The sequence below is a fragment of the Actinia tenebrosa genome, unplaced genomic scaffold (assembly GCF_029948245.1).
Source record: "Actinia tenebrosa isolate PJP-AT-01 unplaced genomic scaffold, QUT_ActTen_1.0 PGA_scaffold0__85_contigs__length_37466705, whole genome shotgun sequence".
Taxonomy (NCBI): Eukaryota; Metazoa; Cnidaria; class Anthozoa; order Actiniaria; family Actiniidae; genus Actinia; species Actinia tenebrosa.
In genome coordinates this window covers 567,298-589,115 of record NW_028292569.1, presented here as the reverse complement: position 1 = coordinate 589,115, position 21,818 = coordinate 567,298, and the positions used below count along the sequence as shown (strand labels likewise).

Here is a 21,818-nt window from a genome sequence, read left to right as displayed (position 1 = left end):
ACCAACCCCATTCCCGAGCAGCAACGCTTACTAATTCACTTTTTAAATCACTTTATTTAAGTGTCTAGTTGTTCTAGCGCTTTCGCACTAATTGGGGACACTTTTCGCTCACACGCACTACCACTACATTTTAATATTCCATGCACACAACGCTCAGATCACATGTTGATTTTTACGGAGGGAGGAAACCGGAGAACCCGGAGAAAACCTTCGTAGCATAGGAGAGAACAACACATCAAACAAACAACACATCAATTCACATGTGGCGACCGCTCGAACCAGGACCCGACCCGTTGGACTCACAGCGGTGAACGACGACGCGTTAGCCGCGAACGCCACCAATACTACCCATGCTTAATATTCAAAACTTAAAACGTGTTATCGCTACTGGTCACCACCGCAAGTACAGCAGTGGCGCAGTCAACGGGGTCGAACTGAAAGCATGTGAAGGCGCCTCTGGCAGCCGCTACAGAGTCCATGTGTGACCCCGGAGCACAGCACCAACTAGATTGAATCAGTTAGGGTTGGTTTGAGTGGAAGGATGGAAAAACCGGAGTACGTGATAGTGATTTTTAAAATGCAATACTCACCATATTGATGTTACTACAGTCAAGGACAAAGAGCTCCATGGGAATACACAGATCCATGGAAGCAGCAGCGCGCTTCAACACATACAGCTTCTCCAGCTCTCTACCGTACTGGGATAGCGTGTGTTCACCAGAGATGAAGTTCGAAGTCCTTCGGTCGGAATCCCGGTTCAGCAGGTAGCGATAAAACTCGTAGATAGACCTGAATCTATCATAAAAACAAGAAAAATACGGTTTGCGGGCGTGTTTCTAGGCCTGATACTTAGCGGTTAGCGATAAAAAATGTTGCTAAAGGTCTCTATTATATTTTATTCTTACTTGACTGGACCCTTTGTATTTTTGTCCACAACCACAGCAAGCCTGGCTTTAGCATCCAGTACTCGTTCTTCGTCTAGCTGTACATTAGATATGAACCGGTTTTTCATCCACTCCTCTTCATAGAACAGCTGATGTTCAACGCGCTTCAAGGAACGCACGCTGGTGATAATGGTGTCGATGATCAAGAACAAGGCTTCCGTTATGTCGGAAAAACGTGGATCAAAGGCTACTGTCTGGTCCTCCATGTCTGGGACCTGGAAAAGAATTGGATGAAAGACTGTATTACGATATAGCATAGCACATTTTTCGTGCTCTGTACTCTGATAGAGCATGCATGCGCTTCTTAAAAGTGACTACTACGTTATTGTATTGCAATATAGTATGACAAATGTTCCGTGCTCTGTACTCTGATAGATCAGGCGCTTTGAAAAAGTGACAACTACGTCATTGTATTACAATATAGCATGGCAAATATTCCGTGCTCATAAGAATACATTTCAAGGTCTATAGAGGATACCTATATTTGGCGTCACTTGTCTTTCAATAATGTGCTCTATACTCTGTTAGACCATGCGTTTCTTAAAAGTTATTAGTATACATTTTACAGTATATGGAGGATACACACTAACAAAGAAATAAAAAACCCGCACGAGTGCTTCGTGCAGTTATAAAGCACGCGGGAGTTGGCAGAACTCAAAAGAAGTGTTAGGAGAAACACAACGCGTAGCGGATCAACCAATCAGAACGCGAGATTTAATAAGAGCTATTATAACGTTTCTTATAACAATTAAAAGATATTTAAAAATGATATTTACTCACAACGGTCAGGACGAGAAGTTGAGGTAAGACGGGCAGACATCTCTCGAAGTCTCCCTCGTAGTCATTGCCTTGTTTGTACGTCTCTATGAACGTCAGGAAATCCTTGATCGATGCGTAAACAGTGCTTCGCAGATTGTTGGACATCAGGCAGGCGACAGATGCGAAGAAGCGGTCCATAGCATGGGTCCTGTATTCCTGTTAGAGACAAGCCACCGCAAACCGTTCCCATTAATGAAGTAGATTTCGTAAGGGACGTACTACTATATTTTTGAGGGGGGGGGGGGGGGGGAGGGAGTTGGGCAATTTATTTCGTGCAGTAATTTTTTTACGCCTCATGGCTGTTTGGACATAATTTGGAATTTTTTTCTAGCACTTTTCTATGCACATCTTTTTTTCAAACTTTCAAAAGCTTTGCTCGAATTTCTTTTGGTTTTTGCCCAACCCCCACCCCCTCAAAGATCTAGTGGTACGTCCCTAAGAATTTAAAATACGGCAAATGGGAGACGGCACGGTCACGTTCCAAAGGAGACTGTTTCGGTTAAGGAAATATTTACCAAGACTGTCTCATTTGTATCACCTTCCCTTCCCTTACCTCGCCCTCAGGCATACAGGCCTCCACGTCATCTCTCCTGTCACTAATGACCTTAACGCATGTGGGAATCCACTTGTCTCTTAGGATGGACGCGCCATTTTCACAGGACTGGTGTACATGCTGAAGCAGTTGTTCTACCGTCATTGGAAGGGACGCCTTTATCCCTGGGATGTCTATAAGACGTAGCTCTGAATACCTAACGAAGTAGCAAGAACATCAGAAAACAAGAAAAGAAGATACTAGAATACCCATAGGACAGGATACGATTGTTTTGCATAGAGTTCTCAATTTAGCAGAAAATTTACTGGTGTAAAGGGGAAAATGAATATATAATATACTGCTCGTTAGTGTCTCCGCTTTCAAGAGCTTTTAAGTGTGACGTCCCTCGTATGGTAAACCGACTTCCAAGTCCAAAACGAAAGAAAGTTCTATAAAGATGCTTTTAACATTTTCTTCGTAACAGGATTTTTTTGTTCAAAGTTTGGATTGTTTCTGGATGAGTTTAAATCACTGAGAACGTTTTTCGCTTTATTTTATCGGTTCGTGTGAGCAGTTGGACCGGGAAATACGTCACACTATAAGGTTTTTTACGCGTCACTTTGCATGCGCCTTTGTGCGCGCGACTAGACTCAACTAGCGCAAGCTCTGGATGCGCATTAGTATGCGTTATTGTTTCTCCCGATCTTTGATCATCATGTATCATCACTGGCGGTCTTTATCATTCATGTTCACCTAATTTAATCAAATAAAAAGAACGTCCAGGTTGATTTCTAGTTATCGACCCCGGCCGTTTCAAGAAACTTCCCCATGAGGCGGTTATATACCTAAACCACGGTGGATATGAGATATATTAACCTCGGTAAAGGTATATAACCTTTACTTAGGTATGATATACTTACTGCGTATGCCACAAGAAAAGTAGTTCCCTGAGCACCGGGTGGGTTATGTAGAGACCGTTAACTAGAAATTCCTTACAAGAAACGACGTTGTCGTGCCATGGGAAGCTATCACGACCAGCAGGATACACAACCTTGGGACATGACAAGCAAGAGATAGAGAATTTAATACAGTACAACTTCGATTCTACTCAGCGGCGAGTTCGCAAAGCCCAAACGGCTACCCATTTAGCGACCAACCTCTATTTACCAGTCCGCTGTCAAAGTCGCAAAGAGGGTTTTTGAAGCAATGTGTATACCTACCTATTAAGCGGCCTACCTCTATATAGTAGCAGCCACTGTTTTCAAAATTCCAAAAAGGGTTTTTGCAGTAATTTATAATTCGTTTTAGCAGCCAATTTACCTCCGAAGTCTCAAAGAGGGTTCTTGAAGTAATGTTTACCTCTATTTAGCAGCCTTTGACAATTCCCCAATGGTAACCGCTAAATAAAGGCTCTATGACTATAATTTGATCACGACTTTTATGTTCTGTGATTGTTCTATGAAGGTTTTATACTCACAGCTTCAGGCATGTGTAGACCCAATCTTCTTTGTTCAGACGGGTCCAACAACACGTAATCCAGGATTCCTTGTTTAACACTTTGGATGTAATTGTCTTCCATTTCCTAACGGTAAATAGAACAACATTCAACAATGTGTGCCTTAAATGGTTTGCAACCTGCCATTCCCAATGAGAATAAAGACACTGCAGCCATGTTGAAGGTAATGACGATGATGATGATGATACATGATGATGATACATGATGGTGATACATGATGATGATACATGATGGTGATACATGATGATGATACATGAGGATGATACATGATGATACATGATGATGATACATGATGGTGATACATGATGATGATACATGATGATGATGATGATACATAATGATGATACATGATGGTGATACATGATGATGATACATGAGGATGATACATGAGGATGATACATGATGATACATGATGATGATACATGATGGTGATACATGATGATGATACATGATGATGATGATGATACATAATGATGATACATGATGATGATGATACATGATGATGATACATGATGATGATGATACATGATGATGATACATGATGATGATACATGATGATGATACATGATGATGATACATGATGATGATGATACATGATGGTGATACCATGATGAGTGATACATGGAGGATGATACATGATGCTACATGATGAATGATACATGATGAGTGATACAGATGATGATAATGCATGATGATAATGATAATACATGATGATGATACATGATGATGCTGATACATGATGGATGATACTGATGATGATACATGATGGATGATACATGATGATGATACATGAGATGATTACATGATGATGATACATGATGATGATCCATGTGATGATACATGATGATGATACATGATGATGATACATGATGTCGATGACACATGATGATGATACATGATGTGAATCCATGATGATGATACATGATGATGATACATGATGATGATACATGCTGATGATACATGATGATGATACATGATGATGATACATGATGATGATACTGATGAATGATGATACATGATGATGATACATGATGATGAATACATGATGAATAAGTACATGATGATGATACATGATTGACTGATACATGATGATACATGATGATGATACATGATGATGATACATGATGATGATACATGATGATGATACATGATGATATGATACATGATGTTGATACATGATGATGATACATGATATACATGATGATGATACATGATGATGATACATGATGGTGATACATGATGATGATACATGATGATGATACATGATGATGATACATGATGATTATACATGATGATGATACATGATGATGATACATGATGTTGATACATGATGATGATACATGATAATACATGATGATGATACATGATGATGATACATGATGATGATACATGATGATGATACATGATGGTGATACATGATGATGATACATGATGATGATACATGATGATGATACATGATGATGATACATGATGATGATACATGATGATGATACATGATGATGATACATGATAATACATGATGATGATACATGATGATGATACATGATGGTGATACATGATGATACATGATAATACATGATGATGATACATGATGATGATACATGATGTCGATGACACATGATGATGATACATGATGATGATACATGATGTTGATACATGATGATGATACATGATGATGATACATGATGATGATACATGATGATGATACATGATGATGATACATGATGATGATACATGATGATGATACATGATAATACATGATGATGATACATGATGATGATACATGATGGTGATACATGATGATGATACATGATAATACATGATGATGATACATGATGATGATACATGATGTCGATGACACATGATGATGATACATGATGATGATACATGATGTTGATACATGGTGATGATACATGGTGATGATACATGATGATGATACATGATGTCGATGACACATGATGATGATACATAATGATGATACATGATGATGATATATGATGATGATACATGATGATACATGATGATGATACATGGTGATGATACATGATGATGCATGATGATGCATGATGATAATGATATGAAAAATAAGAGAGCTAATAAGCAATTTTTGATAAATTCCCCAACATGACCGCAAAGATGTAACGCGCACAAAAAGAATACTTTTAAGGTAGCAAACAGTCTCTACAACGAAAACAATATGATGCCCAACTGGAGGTGAAGACGGTTGTTAAGTTTCGAATGAATACCTGGTCCAGTTGTCGAAGCGTTTCTTTGAAGCTCTCTCGCAGTTTGTATGGGACGAAATTGTGGGTGTTTCTCTTCCTTTCTTCACTTAAACGAGCCACCATATGAGCACCAATAGCTTTTTCGACCAAACTGTAATACCTAGAAAACACAAAGTAAGAGTGGGAAACGTACGGTATCACTTACAGCACGTACACAGTACGACATGCCGTAACACTGAAATGGATTCCCATAAGAATGGTTATCGTATGAGTGGGAAACGTACGGTACTCACTTACAGCACGTACACAGTACGACATGCCGTAACACTAAAATGGTTTCCCATAAGAATGTTCATCGTATGAGTGGGAAACGTGCGATACTGACTTACAGCACGTACACAGTACGACATGCCGTAACACTGAAATGGCTTCCCATAAGAATGGTTATCGTATGAGTGGGAAACGTACGGTACTCACTTACAGAAATTACACAGTACGACATGCCGTAACACTGAAATGGATTCCCATAAGAATGGTTATCGTATGACTGGGAAAACGTACGGTACTCACTTACAGCACGTACACAGTACGACATGCCGTAACACTGAAATGGTTTCTCATAAGAATGTTCATCGTATGAGTGGGAAGCGTACGGTACTGACTTACAGCACGTACACAGTACGACATGCCGTAACACTGAAATGGCTTCCCATAAGAATGGTTATCGTATGAGTGGGAAACGTACGGTACTGACTTACAGCACGTACACAGTACGACATGCCGTAACACTGAAATGGATTCCCATAAGAATGGATATCGTATGACTGGGAAACTTACGGTACTCACTTACAGAAATTACACAGTACGACATGCCGTAACACTGAAACGGCTTCCCATAAGAATGTTGGGGCACGTAGGATTGAAGAAATAGAAAGCACGCCTGAGTTGGCAGAACACGAGAGAAGTGTTAGGAGCGTCGTGCTTCTCGACACTTTTCGAGTAATCTGTCAATCATCAAGTGTTTTGTAACTGCACACAGCACAGCAAGCAAGTTTTTTTATTTCTCTTATGAGATACAAATTATAACAACCGTTATTTTAGATGACGCAACTGAAATTTGCGCGCGCGTGCTGTGTGCTCTCATAAAGCACGCGCTCACTTCCAATCAGAACGCGAGATTTTTAACAGTTATTTTATAAACTGACTTACAGCAAGGACTGATACGGTAAATAGTTAGGAGTGTTAGGCAGATTTGTGTGTTATTTTAAAACTTTCATGGATCTTTATCTTACCTTTTTTCTTGAGACTCGGGTGGAGCCACCGCTCTGGGTAGACCGAGAGTCGGAGTTGACGCAGGAGGAAAAACGATCTTTAACACGGACGTAGTTTCTTCATCATATTCTCTGCCATCATTGGTCGACGCATCGCCATGGAAACCATTTGCTTGCTCTTCGGGTGTCTTGCGAGTCGAGTCCGTTTCTACAGGCGTCTCCTCGGTCGTGGATTTAGTCGCACTCTGGATGGAGCCCCATGCTACCCTGGTTGGTTTTGAGTTTGGGGACTCACTAAAAGGATCATCAAAACCATGGAAGCCACTGTCACGCACATCGGAGTAAGTAGCTGGAGTACGTGACTCAGCACGACCAGCTGACTGCACTCTCTTTAACCTGGGTGGATTGTTGTGTGACAAAATTGAACTATCAAGTCCAATCTCTTTAGTCTCTGATGGATCTGCTTCACTCTTTGATCTCATTCCTCTTGTGGGGCTGGCTTGACTGGATCGATAACGTGCCCTGGTGACGAACCCCATGTTATAGGTACCTCCTGGGCTCTTGGATATGTTACCAGGGGTGCCTTCGGAGATCATAGAGTATGTCCCTGGTGCAGACTGTGGGCCAGTGTGTAGGACCTTCACGTTTTCTTCCACCACATATTCCTGCTTTCTCTTGGTAGTTGTACGAGTCGTTCGAGCAGGTGGTGCACTTCTGTTTATTTTGTGCTTGTATATAATGTCGGTTGACAGGCTTTGAGCTGATGGTGTGTAATTGTTTGCCACAGAATCACTGAAAGACACACAAAAAAACGAAAAGAAAAATTAAAAGAAAAAATGAGAAGGAGATGTAAACTTTTATGAAAGACAACAGCAAATCTTCACCATAGGAAGAGTAGTTTTAATTCAAAATAAATTTATTTGTTGAAGTTAGCCCTAATTAAATTCACCGATCCTGGCTTTGCTTGAGTGACCTCCAAACAATGGGTAGTTTTCCCAAAGGAATAAAGAATGTTCAATAAACAACCTCAAATTCACAAGAATGTTTAGTAGTCATCGATTTTTTTCTTAGTGAACTTCATTTAGAATGCTTTCTCATATACAATGTTCAGCAATTGGTATCTGTTCCATGACGTATATCAAAAACACATTTTAGCTTGTCTGACGTAGCAACAGTAACTAGTGAGGTAGAATAATAAATTTGGGATCAGCAGTGAATTATAGATAGTCCCAGAAAATATCCACATCTCCTTCAAAGAGGGCTGAAGTGCCAAGGGGGGTAGGGTGGGGATAAGAAAGATCGTGCGAGGGGAGGGGGGAGCAATATTCCCTTACCTGGCATGTCTGTAATACTGCTTTTCCTTTGTTGGGGATGCTTTGGTATATGCAGCATACTCTACTATTTTGGGTCTCTCACTGTAAGCAGGCTATGGAATGTAATATTGATTTTAATAACTATATTGTGTTACATCGATAGTCCATTTTTATTGGCTTAGAAAAGATGTCATTCACAAAATTTCCTATTTATATTTTCTAAGTACAAAACTCAAACTTGTACTAATATGAAGGAGGTGTGGCCTAATTTTGATTGATGGACAGAACATACTGCATCATATAATTACCTGTGGTGCACTGAGTGGTGGCAGGTGATCAAATATGTTTGGCCTTTTCTTGGATTCAATTTCACCAACATTAACCTAAAATCATAAGCAATAATTATAAGACAACTATATTTTCAATATTACCAGCTGATATGAGAAAAAATGTTAGCAAATAAAAATCAAGAAAATTTGAGGTGACAATTTCCTCTTAAAAAAAAAATTTCCTCTTAAAATTTGAAATCTCCAGGCCACCAAATGAAAAAGATATATTGTTGCTCATAACGTTTCATAACAGTGACACAATATTTGATGATTTTGATATTTGGCGGGCATGTTTTTATTTTTCGGTGGTCAATTTTTGCAGGCTTCATGACACCACAGTTTTGCAGTGATGTCATTTATATGCCACTTTTTCAAATCAGCTGGTAATTTGGAAAGTTTGGAAATGGTATCAATGTATAGAACTCAAAGAAACATTCCTTTGCCTTTGGATTAAAAAATTACAATTCTTTGACTAAGGCCTAGGGCAAACGTTGAACTTTCCATGCATCGAACTTAATTACATCAAAGGATGCCGCCTCATTATCACCTGATATCCATTGTTTTTGATGAGTTCGGTGCATGGAAAGCTCGACGTTTGCCCTAGGCCTAAATGACAGAGAATTTTTGGAAACAACATTAATTTAGTCAAACATGCATTGACCTACGATGTAGAGTTTATTCTAGCAGAAACGAGCAGCATCCAAAATGCACAGATAGTTCGAATAATAAGGTTGAAGGTTGCATGCAGCGCTGTCTGATATACAAGACTGCACAATAGCAATTATATATAAATACGATTATGATATAACAGTATCGCTGGTGCCCTATTGTGGTGCTAAGTGTGTATGACCACTCAACTTGAACAGCAAAAGTGCAGATGCACAAATATATATGTTGTTAGAGAATACACAGCCTTACATTTATTATGAACATAATTATTAATAGACACTTCTGTTAAATGCTGATGTTTGATTTTACATTATAAATTTTGTTATTTAGAATGCAAGCTGAGGGTTATCAATAGGTCATCTTTTTAACATGTGTGAGTCTCAAGGGGGGGCCCCACAGGGATTCACAAACTTTACAGAAATTGACAAACAACATTTAAAAAATAAAAACTCATACGAGGCCTAATAATCTCACTTAAAGCTATTTAAGTCCTTGAAATGAATGTCTCGTAGTCAGACATCCCAAGTTTTACTCAAATATTCAATTTATTGCACAAAAATACAAGTCAAAAATTTTAGGCCATTCTTAGGGAAAATTTTCTACGTTTAGGATGTATTTTTCTTTAATTTTTAAGCATCAGGGCAAGACAATTAAATGTAATGAAAATAGTCATAAGTTTTTGTTAACGCTGGTCTCTATGGATACTACAACATCATTATCAGCACAAAAATACACAATATTTTTCGTCCAACATTTAACAATATTTCTTACTAAAAATACACAATAATTTTTTACTTTTGTCTTTATATACAGAGTGTTTTGTTTAGTTTACTTAAAATGAAAATAAATAGCGGATGCGAGGATAGAGTTTTTCTTTTCAAAATTAAAATTAAAATTCATGTTGAATTTATAAATTGTAACTTTTATCAAGTCAATAAATTTGGTAAGGAACTTGTATTTCCAACCCTTAACACTATAATTTGGAAGATATTTTTTAGGAAAATGCGGATAAAATTATCCTGAAGTAGCTATAGAGATAAATACAGGCATTAGAAGCTATGGTTTTAGGTGTAACAAGGTAATAATCGTCAGAAGGTAATAATTGTATAAGGTAACAGTTGCCAACAGTGTCCGTCTTCCACTATTACATTAGCATTGAAACTCTAAAGCTTAACGCTAAAAGGTTACTCGCTCTATTTATGGTCAAAATATAATCAAAAAGAAGGCTACAAGGACAGAAACTATGAGAGAAATTATAATAATTTCTTGTCGATAACCCTTTTGTACCATTATGTCCGTGTTAAAAGCAAACCAAACAATTGAAGCTGCTCATTCAACTAGAATGATAATTTGCGGTTTTTAGACGAAATTTTCTACTTCCGTGGAATTATCTAAAGTCTGAGTTATAAAGTGTTAAATAAGCTTGATGTTGTTACTTTGCAGACCATAATTCTTAAACTTAGGGGGAGATTTTTACCTCTATTTTGTCTCGTGTCGTCGCCATGCTTCGAAGTTCTGTCACTTGTCCTTCTTCTTGAGAAAAAACGACTTCATCTTCGAAGGAAAGTTCTCGTAAAATCTTTCAAAATCCGCAACAATGAGAACGAACTGCTGATCCTACTAAATCCGCCTTCATTTTTTAAGTTTTATTTACTTTTCTCAGTGACTTACAAGGCATGATGCCAGCCGTTTCCAAGTTATTCTAATATAAATTTTTAATAAATAACTTATAAATTTTGGCACCTTTGCATCGCACGAAAAAAAAATCAATATTTTAATATTCCGGCGATGCAGCGCTTTTCAATCACACTTGCGAAATCGAAGGATTTTGACTCCACTACGCTAGAAATACAACACACACACTTTCGTTATACATGGGCTCCCGTGCCGGCAAAATAACCATTTGTGCAAATCTCGTGCCTCGCTTGGCACAAATTACATTCTTGGTGGACGTCAATCAAGGCGTTTTTGACAACATTCCATAGACAAGTGCACTTGAAAGCTTTGTATTTTCCGGCAATGTCATGGAAACACTTTGGTTGACATCCACTGAAAACTTTATTTTGTTGCGATAGAAATTTGTACGATTTTGTGCGTGATTGAGAAGGGCTGTAATGTGGAGAGAATTAGTTACCATACAGGTTTTATTTACATGTTTTAAATAGAAAAATTCGCTTTTTAGCTCACTAGTACTCTTTATCCATTCATTACCACAAACTTTATACCCCCGTACCCAAACCTCCCTACGCTGTGCAACTCAGTTGTTGTTTTTTTTCTAGAAATAATTCAGAAATGAGAAAATAAATACTTCAAATGGAAACAACTCCAATGTCATAACAATTTTCATCCAGTTCCCTGTAGTTAGAAAGATATTTCGGATTTTTTTTATTTTGACCTTTAGCTAAAGGGGCCTTTATTGAATGAAAGAAAAGTTCCTTTATCCCCATTTGAGGGGTTATAGTTAGGCTGCGTTTATAATGTATAGCTTAAGAGGGGGAGGGAGGCAGGTGAAATTTAGGGGGGATCGGAAAATTTTTTACCAGTAAAATGGGGGGGTTTTTTAAAAATTTTTCAGAGAATTGGGGGGGGGGATGCAAAATTTTTAGAAGCTACAAGAGATTGCCTGGGGGGATAGTTATTTTTGGGTGGACTTCAAGGGGGAGGTTAAGAATTTTTTGTCATTTAAAGATTTCACCTGCCCCCCCCCCCCCCCCCCCCTCTGCCATACATTATAAAGGCAGCCTTATTGGAGAACGTTATTTTTACCTCAATAGTTATTGACAACATATAAGCTTTGATAGTCAACGTTTTTAATAGTTTTTTATGGCAATCAACAGTATAGTACTTCATTCAGATTTGATAAAACACATCAAATGCTAGGGTATTTAATAACATTTTCTTTCAATTATATTATAAATATCTAAATAAATAGGGAATATTAATAGATTTATTAATATTTGAAAAACTGCTAGGAAGAAAATAATTTTTTTTGCATTTGATGTTTTTAGACAAATCTTTATTTGGGCTCCAGAGGTTTTGGGTGGTTTTAGAACAAGCACCACTAAGACAGCAAATGCTCTCTGAATCTCTGGACCCCAAGGTAAATTATGACTTATTTTGACAATTAATTTAAACCCTTTACACCAGTTATTTTTACATTATTGTTACTAATTTTGTTTCATTGGTAATGAAAGTATCTTGAGATGTTTTGTGCTTAAAACGTGGTAGCTGTAATGTGTTCATTGACATTGTAAACACATATTTCCTTGGCTCAGTTGTACGAAGGGTGGATAGCTCTATCTGGGCCGAGTTGTACTAATGGTGGATAGTGCTATACAACAGATAAATCTTATCCAATGGATTTTTTTTGAATAACAGAATCCTCTTATCCACTGGATAAGGATTTATCCATGGGATAGCTCTATCCACCGTTCATATGACCAGGCCCTGATTGCCCGTCATTCCATCATCGTTTGTGAAGGTTACAGTGACCGAAACCTCCAGGAATTAATGCACAATTCTAAGTCAATGACAGTTCTTTAGATATTTTCATAATATTATGTGCTATCTGTGCTGGATGTTCACTGAAAGTGATTACAAAGGCTTCGTTGTTGGAGAATCAATCAAAGAATAACAAAATTAATGGCACCTTTGCAAGGAGGAAAGACATGACCACTTTTACTTTCCTTGCCTGCGTTAGTCACAGTGCAAGGTTCTTGCATCCAAATTCTAGAGTTCAACTGTTGGTTTCTCACGCTCAGCCAAGAGGTCTTATTTAAGAAAACATAGGCCTGTTGTTTCTCAATGATAATTCTCTGTGGCTGTCTTTAATTTAATGGGAAGTTTCGTACTGAGTAGAGTGAAGTCAATAATAAACACCTATGAAATAATTTTCAAACATCATTTCTAAATGTTGTACAAAAGCATTATAGTAAGCTGATCAGCATAGCTGTGTTTTCTGTTGTTGTTAATAAAATTGGAATATTGACCAATATACTACTAAAATACCTGTTTGGCAGGGTAATACAAGAATTTTTTCTTTGTTTTTTTGTTATATTTTTTGTTTTGTTGATAGAATGAAAATTGAATAAATTAGGATTTATTTTACACAAGCTTACTGAAATCACTTTAAAATGCTCAAAATAAAATATAATACTAAATAATATCACAACAATATCAAAATATCCTGGTTCACAACTTCCTACATATTGCAAGTGAAGACCAGGAAGATTTGTTTTCACACCATAGCAACATTGAATTCATTTGACATTAAAATACGAATTGAATTTTATATTCTTTTGATACATCAAAATATGTATTTAAAATTTTGGCTTTGTGTGCATTCAGGAAACGAGGTTTACTGGGATTGTACGTCATGAGGAAATTTCATTGTTTTGTCATTTAGTATGGTTCCTTTCTCAATATGCACTGACATTACGTTTGTCCCTGTTCTTGCCTCTCACTAATGTTCTTGCTTTGGATGCTGCACTGTTGTACTGATTCTGCAATAGATAGGAAATATTGATAACGAAAAGTTGGCATTTACTGACCACTTGAACAAAAGACAAAAAAGATCTTTAGCCATCAATCAGGAGAGAGGAAAATCAGTATCATATTGACATAGGCAGCCAATCACAATCTTTCAATATTATGTTGATCCCCCCCAGTTATTGATAACAATTAAGTTTTTCTCTGATATTTAGTTTCATTGCTTAAGTTTGACTTAAGTTTGATTCTTATGTAAAATTACAATTTTCGGGCAGTCTAAGCTCCAAAACATCCAAAATTGGAAGGCTTTGTTTCCATTCTACATTGTAATTGGTTCACTTGTCTAACTGGTCTAAGTGGCCCGGGTTACAGTAGTTAATTGCACTATATACATGTATAAATATATGAATCAAGCACTACATCAAGGTTGGAGTCACTCACCCTTTGGAATTTGCTCACTTTCTGTAGCTGCATTTCCTCTAGGTTGACTACGGGACCAAGTTCAAAAATGTCCCTCAGTAACTCATTCCCCTAAAACAATGAGATACAAGAATAAGTATTTAAATAACTTCAGCTTTATGGCTGCAAGGAGATTGAAAATAAACTATCACTATAGCATGCAGAGGGTATGTATATTGAATATAATAGTAGAATAACAGCCAGTACGTGTCCAGAAGATTGTACAGATTGTACCCAAATAAAGAAATTATTTTTCATCATCAAAATTTATCATCATCATGATCGTTTACTTTTGTCATCATCAACATTACTATCAATAACACCACTATCATTCACTTCCATAATTATCCTTCACTTTTATCACCATCACCATAATAGGCCCTTTGCAGCTAAGCAATCACGTGCTGATTAATTCACGGAGAACAAATGAATGAACATTTTGATTCCCATGGGTGAAATATACAGGAGTGCAAACAAACTTTCTACAAACTGTTTTGAGAGATCGTAATAAAGCTACAATTTGTAACACACTGGATAAACATGTTTTCATTCAGTTCTTTACAAGTAGCCAAAAAGAATCACCAATTTAGTATAAAAACATAATATTAGTTTAACATATTTTTAGTATAAAAATTTTGCATTCTAGTACAGACATGTGACTGTTTACTGCAAAGGGCCTATTACATTAACCCTGAAGATCATGTATCACTGCATTCATTATTCATTCATCTTTACCACCACCATCTACCATCATTAATTTAATCTCAATCTATATACCTGCAATTGTACAGGCATTCCCAGTCCCAGACATTCCTTAAAAGCAGAGTACTGTCTCCTTACTGTCCAGGAGTAGAGCTCCAAGTACTCAACACCAAACTTTATCGTCTCATCTGGTACGCTACCATCCTAAAGACAAACACAGATAAAAAGATTCAGCTCTGTGCTATCAAAACAGAAACTTATACGAACATTTTCGGTCAAACATTAAGCACAAAAACATTGTTAGTATTTGTTTACGTTTGAAATGGAACACTTGAGTAGTCTTCTTTTTTCCCTCAGTTGTACATACCTCGATTGCACGCATGACATCACGAAAACTCGACCTCTGATTACGGAGATCTTTTTTAGCTTTGTGTTTGTCACTGTCAGTTGCTAGGTCCTTTAGTTGCTCACAAAATCGGGCTTTTTCACCAACAAAGGATCTGTCAACAGCTCTAGCTTTCTCATACATCAATGCTAATGCTTCCCCCGCTGCAATCCTGACTGAAATATCATTTGCACCTAGAATGCACGAGATTCTCTGCAAGAATCTGTGAACAAATAAAACACATTAATTTTTATCATACATAGTGCCAGTCTTAATAATACTAAGTTGTTTTTGATATTTAGACACAATCTTTATTTCACTGATTCTTAATTGAGTTTACACTGAGACATATTATTCAAAGCATTGGAAATAGTGAAATTTGATTGAAATAATACTTTTTTATTATTGCTATTGAAAATTGAAGTGGTTACAACATGACTTTCAACTTTTGTGATTTGGCCGGCATGTTTATGCCCCTCAGTGGGACACCAAGATGGCAGACCCATATATTTCAAATAAATTATGGCCATAGTCAGTATACAAAACTTTTGGCCTATAAAAGTACAGTAGGTGACAGCCAAGAATAAGGTAAAGTAGAGTAAGACAAGAGAAAAGGGCCACAAATTTATGTTACATGTTTTTACCCTCATAACATAAAGTTGGTGGTGTTATCATAATACTTACTTGCGTACAGTGCTATAGGCTTCAGCTTCAGGTGCAACAGACAGAAGTAGAGCCCAGGCTAATACAGCGTGGCAATACAGAGGTGCAACAACTGGGGTGATAGTTTTGTTGTTATTGAAAACTCCTTCAAACACTTTAGCACACTGTTGTGAATCCTGCAAAAACGAATATATATATAAGGTTATTTCAAGACTACATCAAGACTGCATTCAAGAATCTACATGGGAATCTACAATGATATATTATATTGACAGCAGTCTATTGCCCAATAGTAATGACAACAGATGGAATGAAAAGACAAATGATATAATTAAATTGTGGGAATTTTTCAACAAATTAACTTACCTCAATGTCTTCTGCAGCAATGAAGCAACAAAGACCAAGGGCACTGCAACACTAACAGAGAAATATAAGTTTAGTCATGCTGTAAGTACAGCATAGTATTATGCTTGCCCCTGACCTCTGAGTTTTTGGGTTCAATTCCTTGACTCAGCATCACATGTAAGTAGAGACTGTTAGGTCTTTATTCAAATAATAATGCTTATCTTTATTCAAATAGCAATATAAAATTGAAAAACTTGAATTTACAATATAAATAAAGATTATTAAAAATTGAAATTATAAAAGGTAAATTGAGAACACTAAAATATTGCTAAAGGGCAGCATCCCATTTACTTATAGCATAAGGTAAAAAACTATCTTTAAAATGTTGGGCCTTACATTTAAAAAGGCTAAATGTTCTTGGATTTCTTAAAGAACAACTATATGTACATTTCAGTTTGGCAGAAGTTTTGTTAATGAACTACCTCGAATTTGAGGGTTTCTTTTTCAGGGTTCTTTGGCTTTCCTCCTTCCATATACTTGCCTCTCACCTTCGGGGTCTTAGGTTCAATTCATGGACTCAGCATCACATGTGAGTAATTGTTAGGTCTCTACCTTGAATCTGAGGGGTTTTTTTTAGGTTCTCTGGTTCCCCCTCCCCCCCCCCCCCCCCCCCCCCCACAAAACCTAACACCTTAAATTCTAATCCACCTGTGAGTTAGCCAGGTCCTGACTTAGGTCAGCAAAGAGGTTGTCTCAGGGTTCTATCTGTGAGTCGATCCGTGCCCTGACTTTGATCAGCCCAGAGGTTGTCTCAGGGTTCTATCTGTGAGTCGATCCGTGCCCTGACTTTGATCAGCCCAGAGGTTGTCTCAGGGTTCTATCTGTGAGTCGATCCGTGCCCTGACTTTGATCAGCCCAGAGGTTGTCTCAGGGTTCTATCTGTGATTTAGCCAGGTCCTGGCTTTGATCAGCCCAGAGGTTGTTTCAGGATTCCATCTGTGAGTTAGCAGTGCCCTGACTTTGATCAGCCCAGAGGTTGTTTCGGAGTTTTCAATAAAATTAGAATGGCTTTTAAGGACTCAGTGTTGAAAAGCAATATTTAACCCCTACTGCACACTTGCAACCCCTTGGATTTGTAGTATCTTTAAGTAATGGTACTAGATATAAACCCTGTTGTATCAAAAAACAATAACTTACACTTGCTCTAGCACCAATGCTTGCTGTTGGGTCCTGGATGATCATTGTGAGGATAGGCTTAACTACCTTGAAGAACCCTTCACTCTCAACACCAAGCTGAATGCATACCAAGGATGCAATAGAAGATGCAAGGACACGATCTTCTGCTTGCCCTGCATGAAAATTATATAAACATTCATTTAAAAGTGCCTATCACCCTTCTGACAATATTCTCAGTATTGATTCTACATGGGGTAAGATGTTGAATAACCCGAAAAAATTACATAGTTTGAGTGCGGCTTCTTGAAGTTAGGAAGGTTTTTCCATGTCATATGCTAATGTAGGACGTATGAGGAGGCATTTATGGTTATTTGTTGTTCCTCGTAATTCGAAACACCAGCTTCTATTGGAAAACTAACTTGCAATCATTTCTATAAGAGCAATGGGGAAAACTGACGTATTTCAAATTTAATTTATCTGTACCAGTAGTGTTTTGTATATTAAATGATTACTCCTCATACGTCACAGCATTAGCATATGGCATGGAAAAACCTTTAAGACTTCAAGAAGTTGCACTTAAACTATATATTTTTTTAGTGTTATTTAACATCTTACCCCATTTTACATGTTTTAACCGCTTGATAACACTGTTGATAGACTTGAGATCTTCTACCAGTTACAAGTTCACCTCCTCTGAGCATCTTCAACTACTGCAGTTTGTGTCAAAACCTTTACTTGTTGAATATGTAACATTTCCTGTGATTCTCAGCGATCACAGCTTTCTAGGTTTTTGGTAACTAACTTTATTGAAATAAGTGTATCATGTTTAAATGTTCATAACATGAGAATTAGAAAATTATCAGAAATATAAACTTTACAGTACAATCTGCTTTTGAATGGGCAACAATTCACAGAATGACAAGAATGCTAAAACTATTCTTCTGTATTTTACCTCTTTTTAGACATTTTTCCACCAAATCCTGGAATGTCATCATCCTAAGAGAGAAAAAAAAGAAAATAATATCGAAGTCAAGTCTCTAAAAAATTAAAATTTCTGGATGAGATAAGAACATTATAAACAATGAAAACTTGAGATTGTCTGGAACACAGTATTATCATATAATTATCCATAAAATACCTATATTTCTCCTTTTCGAAAAACTGATATTTTCATGTGAAAATATTGTTACCATGTGTATTTAAACTATTAATTTATGAATAAAAACTCTTTATAATAATAAAAAGCTTATTAATTTGATTTTATGGATAAATTTATAATAAAAAGAATATTACATGGTCGCTTGGAGATACGAAACTTACTTTCTCGTGTTGAAAATCTCTCACTCGTAAGAGATCTTTTCAACACTCGAAGATAAATTTCGCATCTCCGCGTGCCCATGTGATATCCTCTATTTCAGACATGCAATCTCATGCCTTATTTGATGATATTACAGCCATTCTCAATCACACGTGCCCTCTAGCAATTGTTTCTGTAGTGACGGAAAAGATTTTGGTGGACGTCAACTACAAGGCGTTTCATTGTCGGAAAACACAAAGCTGTAAGGGCACGTGCCTATAGAATGTCATGGAAACGGCTTGATTGAAGTCCACCTAAAGCTCCTTCATCGCAACAGAAACAATAATTGTTATAATTGTTGTAATAATTGCTATAGCAGTGTGTGTAATTGAGAATGAATGTAACTGCTTAAACACAACAAAAGATCTAAGGCTTCATGTTACGGATGAGATTTAGCAGTTCAAATCATCAATAGTCTGGATAGCAAGTTTTTTATTACTTCAATGAGCCATGAAAAATAGCAACATACACCTATGTACATTTACACCTTCAGCTTTCATTGAAAGCAGTTTCAAAAACTTCAGCTGAAGAAACTGTTGCATCAAACATATGCATAGTTACTGTGATGCCTATCTATTAAGCAGACACCATTTATTTAACACCTTGGATGATGACCAAAATTAAATACTTTCCTTATTTACTGTTTAAACAAACCTCTAGATACATCTCTATTTAGCAAACACTATACAAAATCCTGAACATGACTGCTTACTGCAGTTTTCATTTGCAATGGAACCAGAGTTGGAGTTGGTAGCTGTGTACTAAACCCTTAGCTCCATCACTGGTGGCAGAACTTTACCTGCTTGCAACAAATTCTGTGAGTACTTTAGACTTCAATGCTTTCTGTAAGGCAATCAAGGAAGTTTGTCGTCCTTTGGCACTGTAAAACAAACAAAACAAAACATTAGGTGGTAAAACGCCAATGCCTTGCACTGCACATTTGAGAATAGGGACCTTTAGAACCGAAGACAAAGTACAAGATATTGGATGTTGTTGGATGTGAAGGTCACTACTGACAGAAAAACAGAGACCATTTTATAGATGGGGCTCTTCCACAGGAACCCCGACCAATAAATATGGAGAGGAATGCTAATGCTAATAATATTACACCACTGAGTAAAACACCCGACTCGTCAAAAAAATATAAAAACAAAAAGACTGCTACGCGCTAAAATGGGGCTTTACGTAAGTGTAGTAAATAATGACAACAAATATTTATGGCTTGCTATGAATTCAAGACAGTCTTTACTCGATTTGAGAATACAATAATATGATATAATTTATTTTGGTATAACTAAATACTTTGTACTTTTAAATAAATTGTGTAAAAAAAACAATACCAGTAATTTTAATTTATAAACAACGCCAAAGCCGTTTTTCTAATAAGATTATTAACATCAAGATAAAAAAACAGCACACAAATACTTAATAAAAATACATTGGTATTCAGGAAATATTCATCTCTTTTTCTTTTTCTTACATTTGTACAGTTGTGTAATAGAGGTAGTAAAAACAAAATGGCGCACCTTTTTTGCGCTGCCCCATCCAAATAATCTTCCAAATTGTGTTCAAAAGTGACTTCGATTTCTTCTAAACTATCGTCGTTGCCTTCGTTATTGACGTCTGTAAGGGAAACAGGAAACGTCGGTTAATAAAAATAAGTAAAGTTGAGGTTTTTTGCTTGGTTTTAGACACACGTGATGCGGGAAGACGTACCATCACCGCTTCGAGTTTCCAAAGAATTCTGGCTTGTTGTACTCATTGCTTCGTCATCTTCGACTGCAAGACTTTCCTCACTCCTTCGAGGAGAAGCTATCAAGTACATAAAAGAACACAGTTTGAATATCTAACTTACAATTAAAAATACAAAATATAAAATCAACATACACCGGTTAGCGGGAAGTGTTGAATTTAGTAGCAAGAACGACTCGCGTAGAATGAATGAAGCACAATATAGACGTTTACAAACAAAAATACAGCTCTCTCATTAAAATTAAAGCTAAATCTACGCCATAAGCTTATAGAATAAAAACTAGACATAACCGATGAATGATCGGAGACAGAGAAATTTTTTTACCTCGGGTTTTCGACTTGCCTTGCCGGTCAGAACGTTTACCTTTCCCTTTAGGCATAGTCAAACAACTTCACGTTTCACGTCCAAAAATCTCTTCAAAAATTCACTTAGATACTATTTAAATTTATGAAATTTTCTCCCTCGTATAGATCTTTTCTTTTTGAGACTAAAATAATGATCAAGTAAGGAATTGTTCCGTAAATACATTGGGAATAGTTTGAATACTAACTTTACCCAACGATGGGAAAGAAGAACTGAATCATTCGCCCCCAGAATGCTCTAGATGACGTCACGGCGAACGTGCTTCGTCGCATGTACACATTCCACTACCACCCCCACAGAAACAACAGCCATTCATTATTTATATATTAAAAATAGTGTCCTGTACTAGGTCTACTAACTCAATATTATTTATAAATAAAGAATGTGATTTTCCAAATCTTAAGTCTTTGAAATAGATTTGTAATATTTAAGACAGCAACTAAATTTTTTTACCCTCCCCACCTTTGCCAAGATTTTTTTCTCCCCAATTGGCTAGCTTTTGAAATTTA

The 21,818-nt window shown here is 36.9% G+C and overlaps 2 protein-coding genes across 2 annotated transcripts in view; both read right to left on the bottom strand.

Annotated features, from left to right (window-relative positions):
• LOC116305165 (dynein axonemal heavy chain 3) overlaps positions 1-11,303 on the bottom strand; it is a 65,904-nt gene extending 54,601 nt beyond the window's left edge. The window contains exons 1-11 of the mRNA XM_089026118.1: positions 11,096-11,303; positions 8,929-9,003; positions 8,642-8,733; positions 7,329-8,099; positions 6,058-6,196; positions 3,773-3,877; positions 3,216-3,346; positions 2,317-2,512; positions 1,725-1,919; positions 906-1,159; positions 591-795 (exon numbers count right to left, since the gene is read on the bottom strand). Coding sequence (XP_088882244.1) covers positions 591-795; positions 906-1,159; positions 1,725-1,919; positions 2,317-2,512; positions 3,216-3,346; positions 3,773-3,877; positions 6,058-6,196; positions 7,329-8,099; positions 8,642-8,733; positions 8,929-9,003; positions 11,096-11,122 — 2,190 coding nt within the window. The 5' untranslated portion in view covers positions 11,123-11,303. The remainder of the gene's footprint in view (positions 1-590; positions 796-905; positions 1,160-1,724; positions 1,920-2,316; positions 2,513-3,215; positions 3,347-3,772; positions 3,878-6,057; positions 6,197-7,328; positions 8,100-8,641; positions 8,734-8,928; positions 9,004-11,095) is intronic.
• Positions 11,304-12,411: 1,108 nt separating this feature from the next.
• LOC116305168 (interferon-related developmental regulator 2) lies at positions 12,412-21,520 on the bottom strand. The gene is made up of 12 exons (XM_031715024.2): positions 21,271-21,520; positions 20,910-21,005; positions 20,720-20,816; positions 19,993-20,073; positions 18,789-18,832; positions 17,858-18,009; positions 16,682-16,732; positions 16,337-16,491; positions 15,635-15,875; positions 15,343-15,471; positions 14,548-14,637; positions 12,412-14,120 (listed from the first exon to the last, which is right to left on the bottom strand). Exons 1-12 carry the CDS (start codon positions 21,323-21,325, stop codon positions 14,037-14,039), a joined length of 1,275 nt encoding a protein of 424 aa, XP_031570884.2. The 5' UTR covers positions 21,326-21,520; the 3' UTR covers positions 12,412-14,036.
• Positions 21,521-21,818: the final 298 nt, after the last annotated feature.

Bases quoted from the DNA above. Each gene is read 5' to 3' on its own strand.
- LOC116305168 (XM_031715024.2), bottom strand. From the start codon at position 21,325: ATGCCTAAAGGGAAAGGTAAACGTTCTGACCGGCAAGGCAAGTCGAAA. The intron at 18,833-19,992 runs GTAAAGTTCTGC...TTTCTCTCTTAG, and splicing joins ACAGAATTTGTTGCAAGCAG to GATGATGACATTCCAGGATT. The intron at 18,010-18,788 runs GTAAAATACAGA...ATTTTCATGCAG, and splicing joins GGAAAAATGTCTAAAAAGAG to GGCAAGCAGAAGATCGTGTC.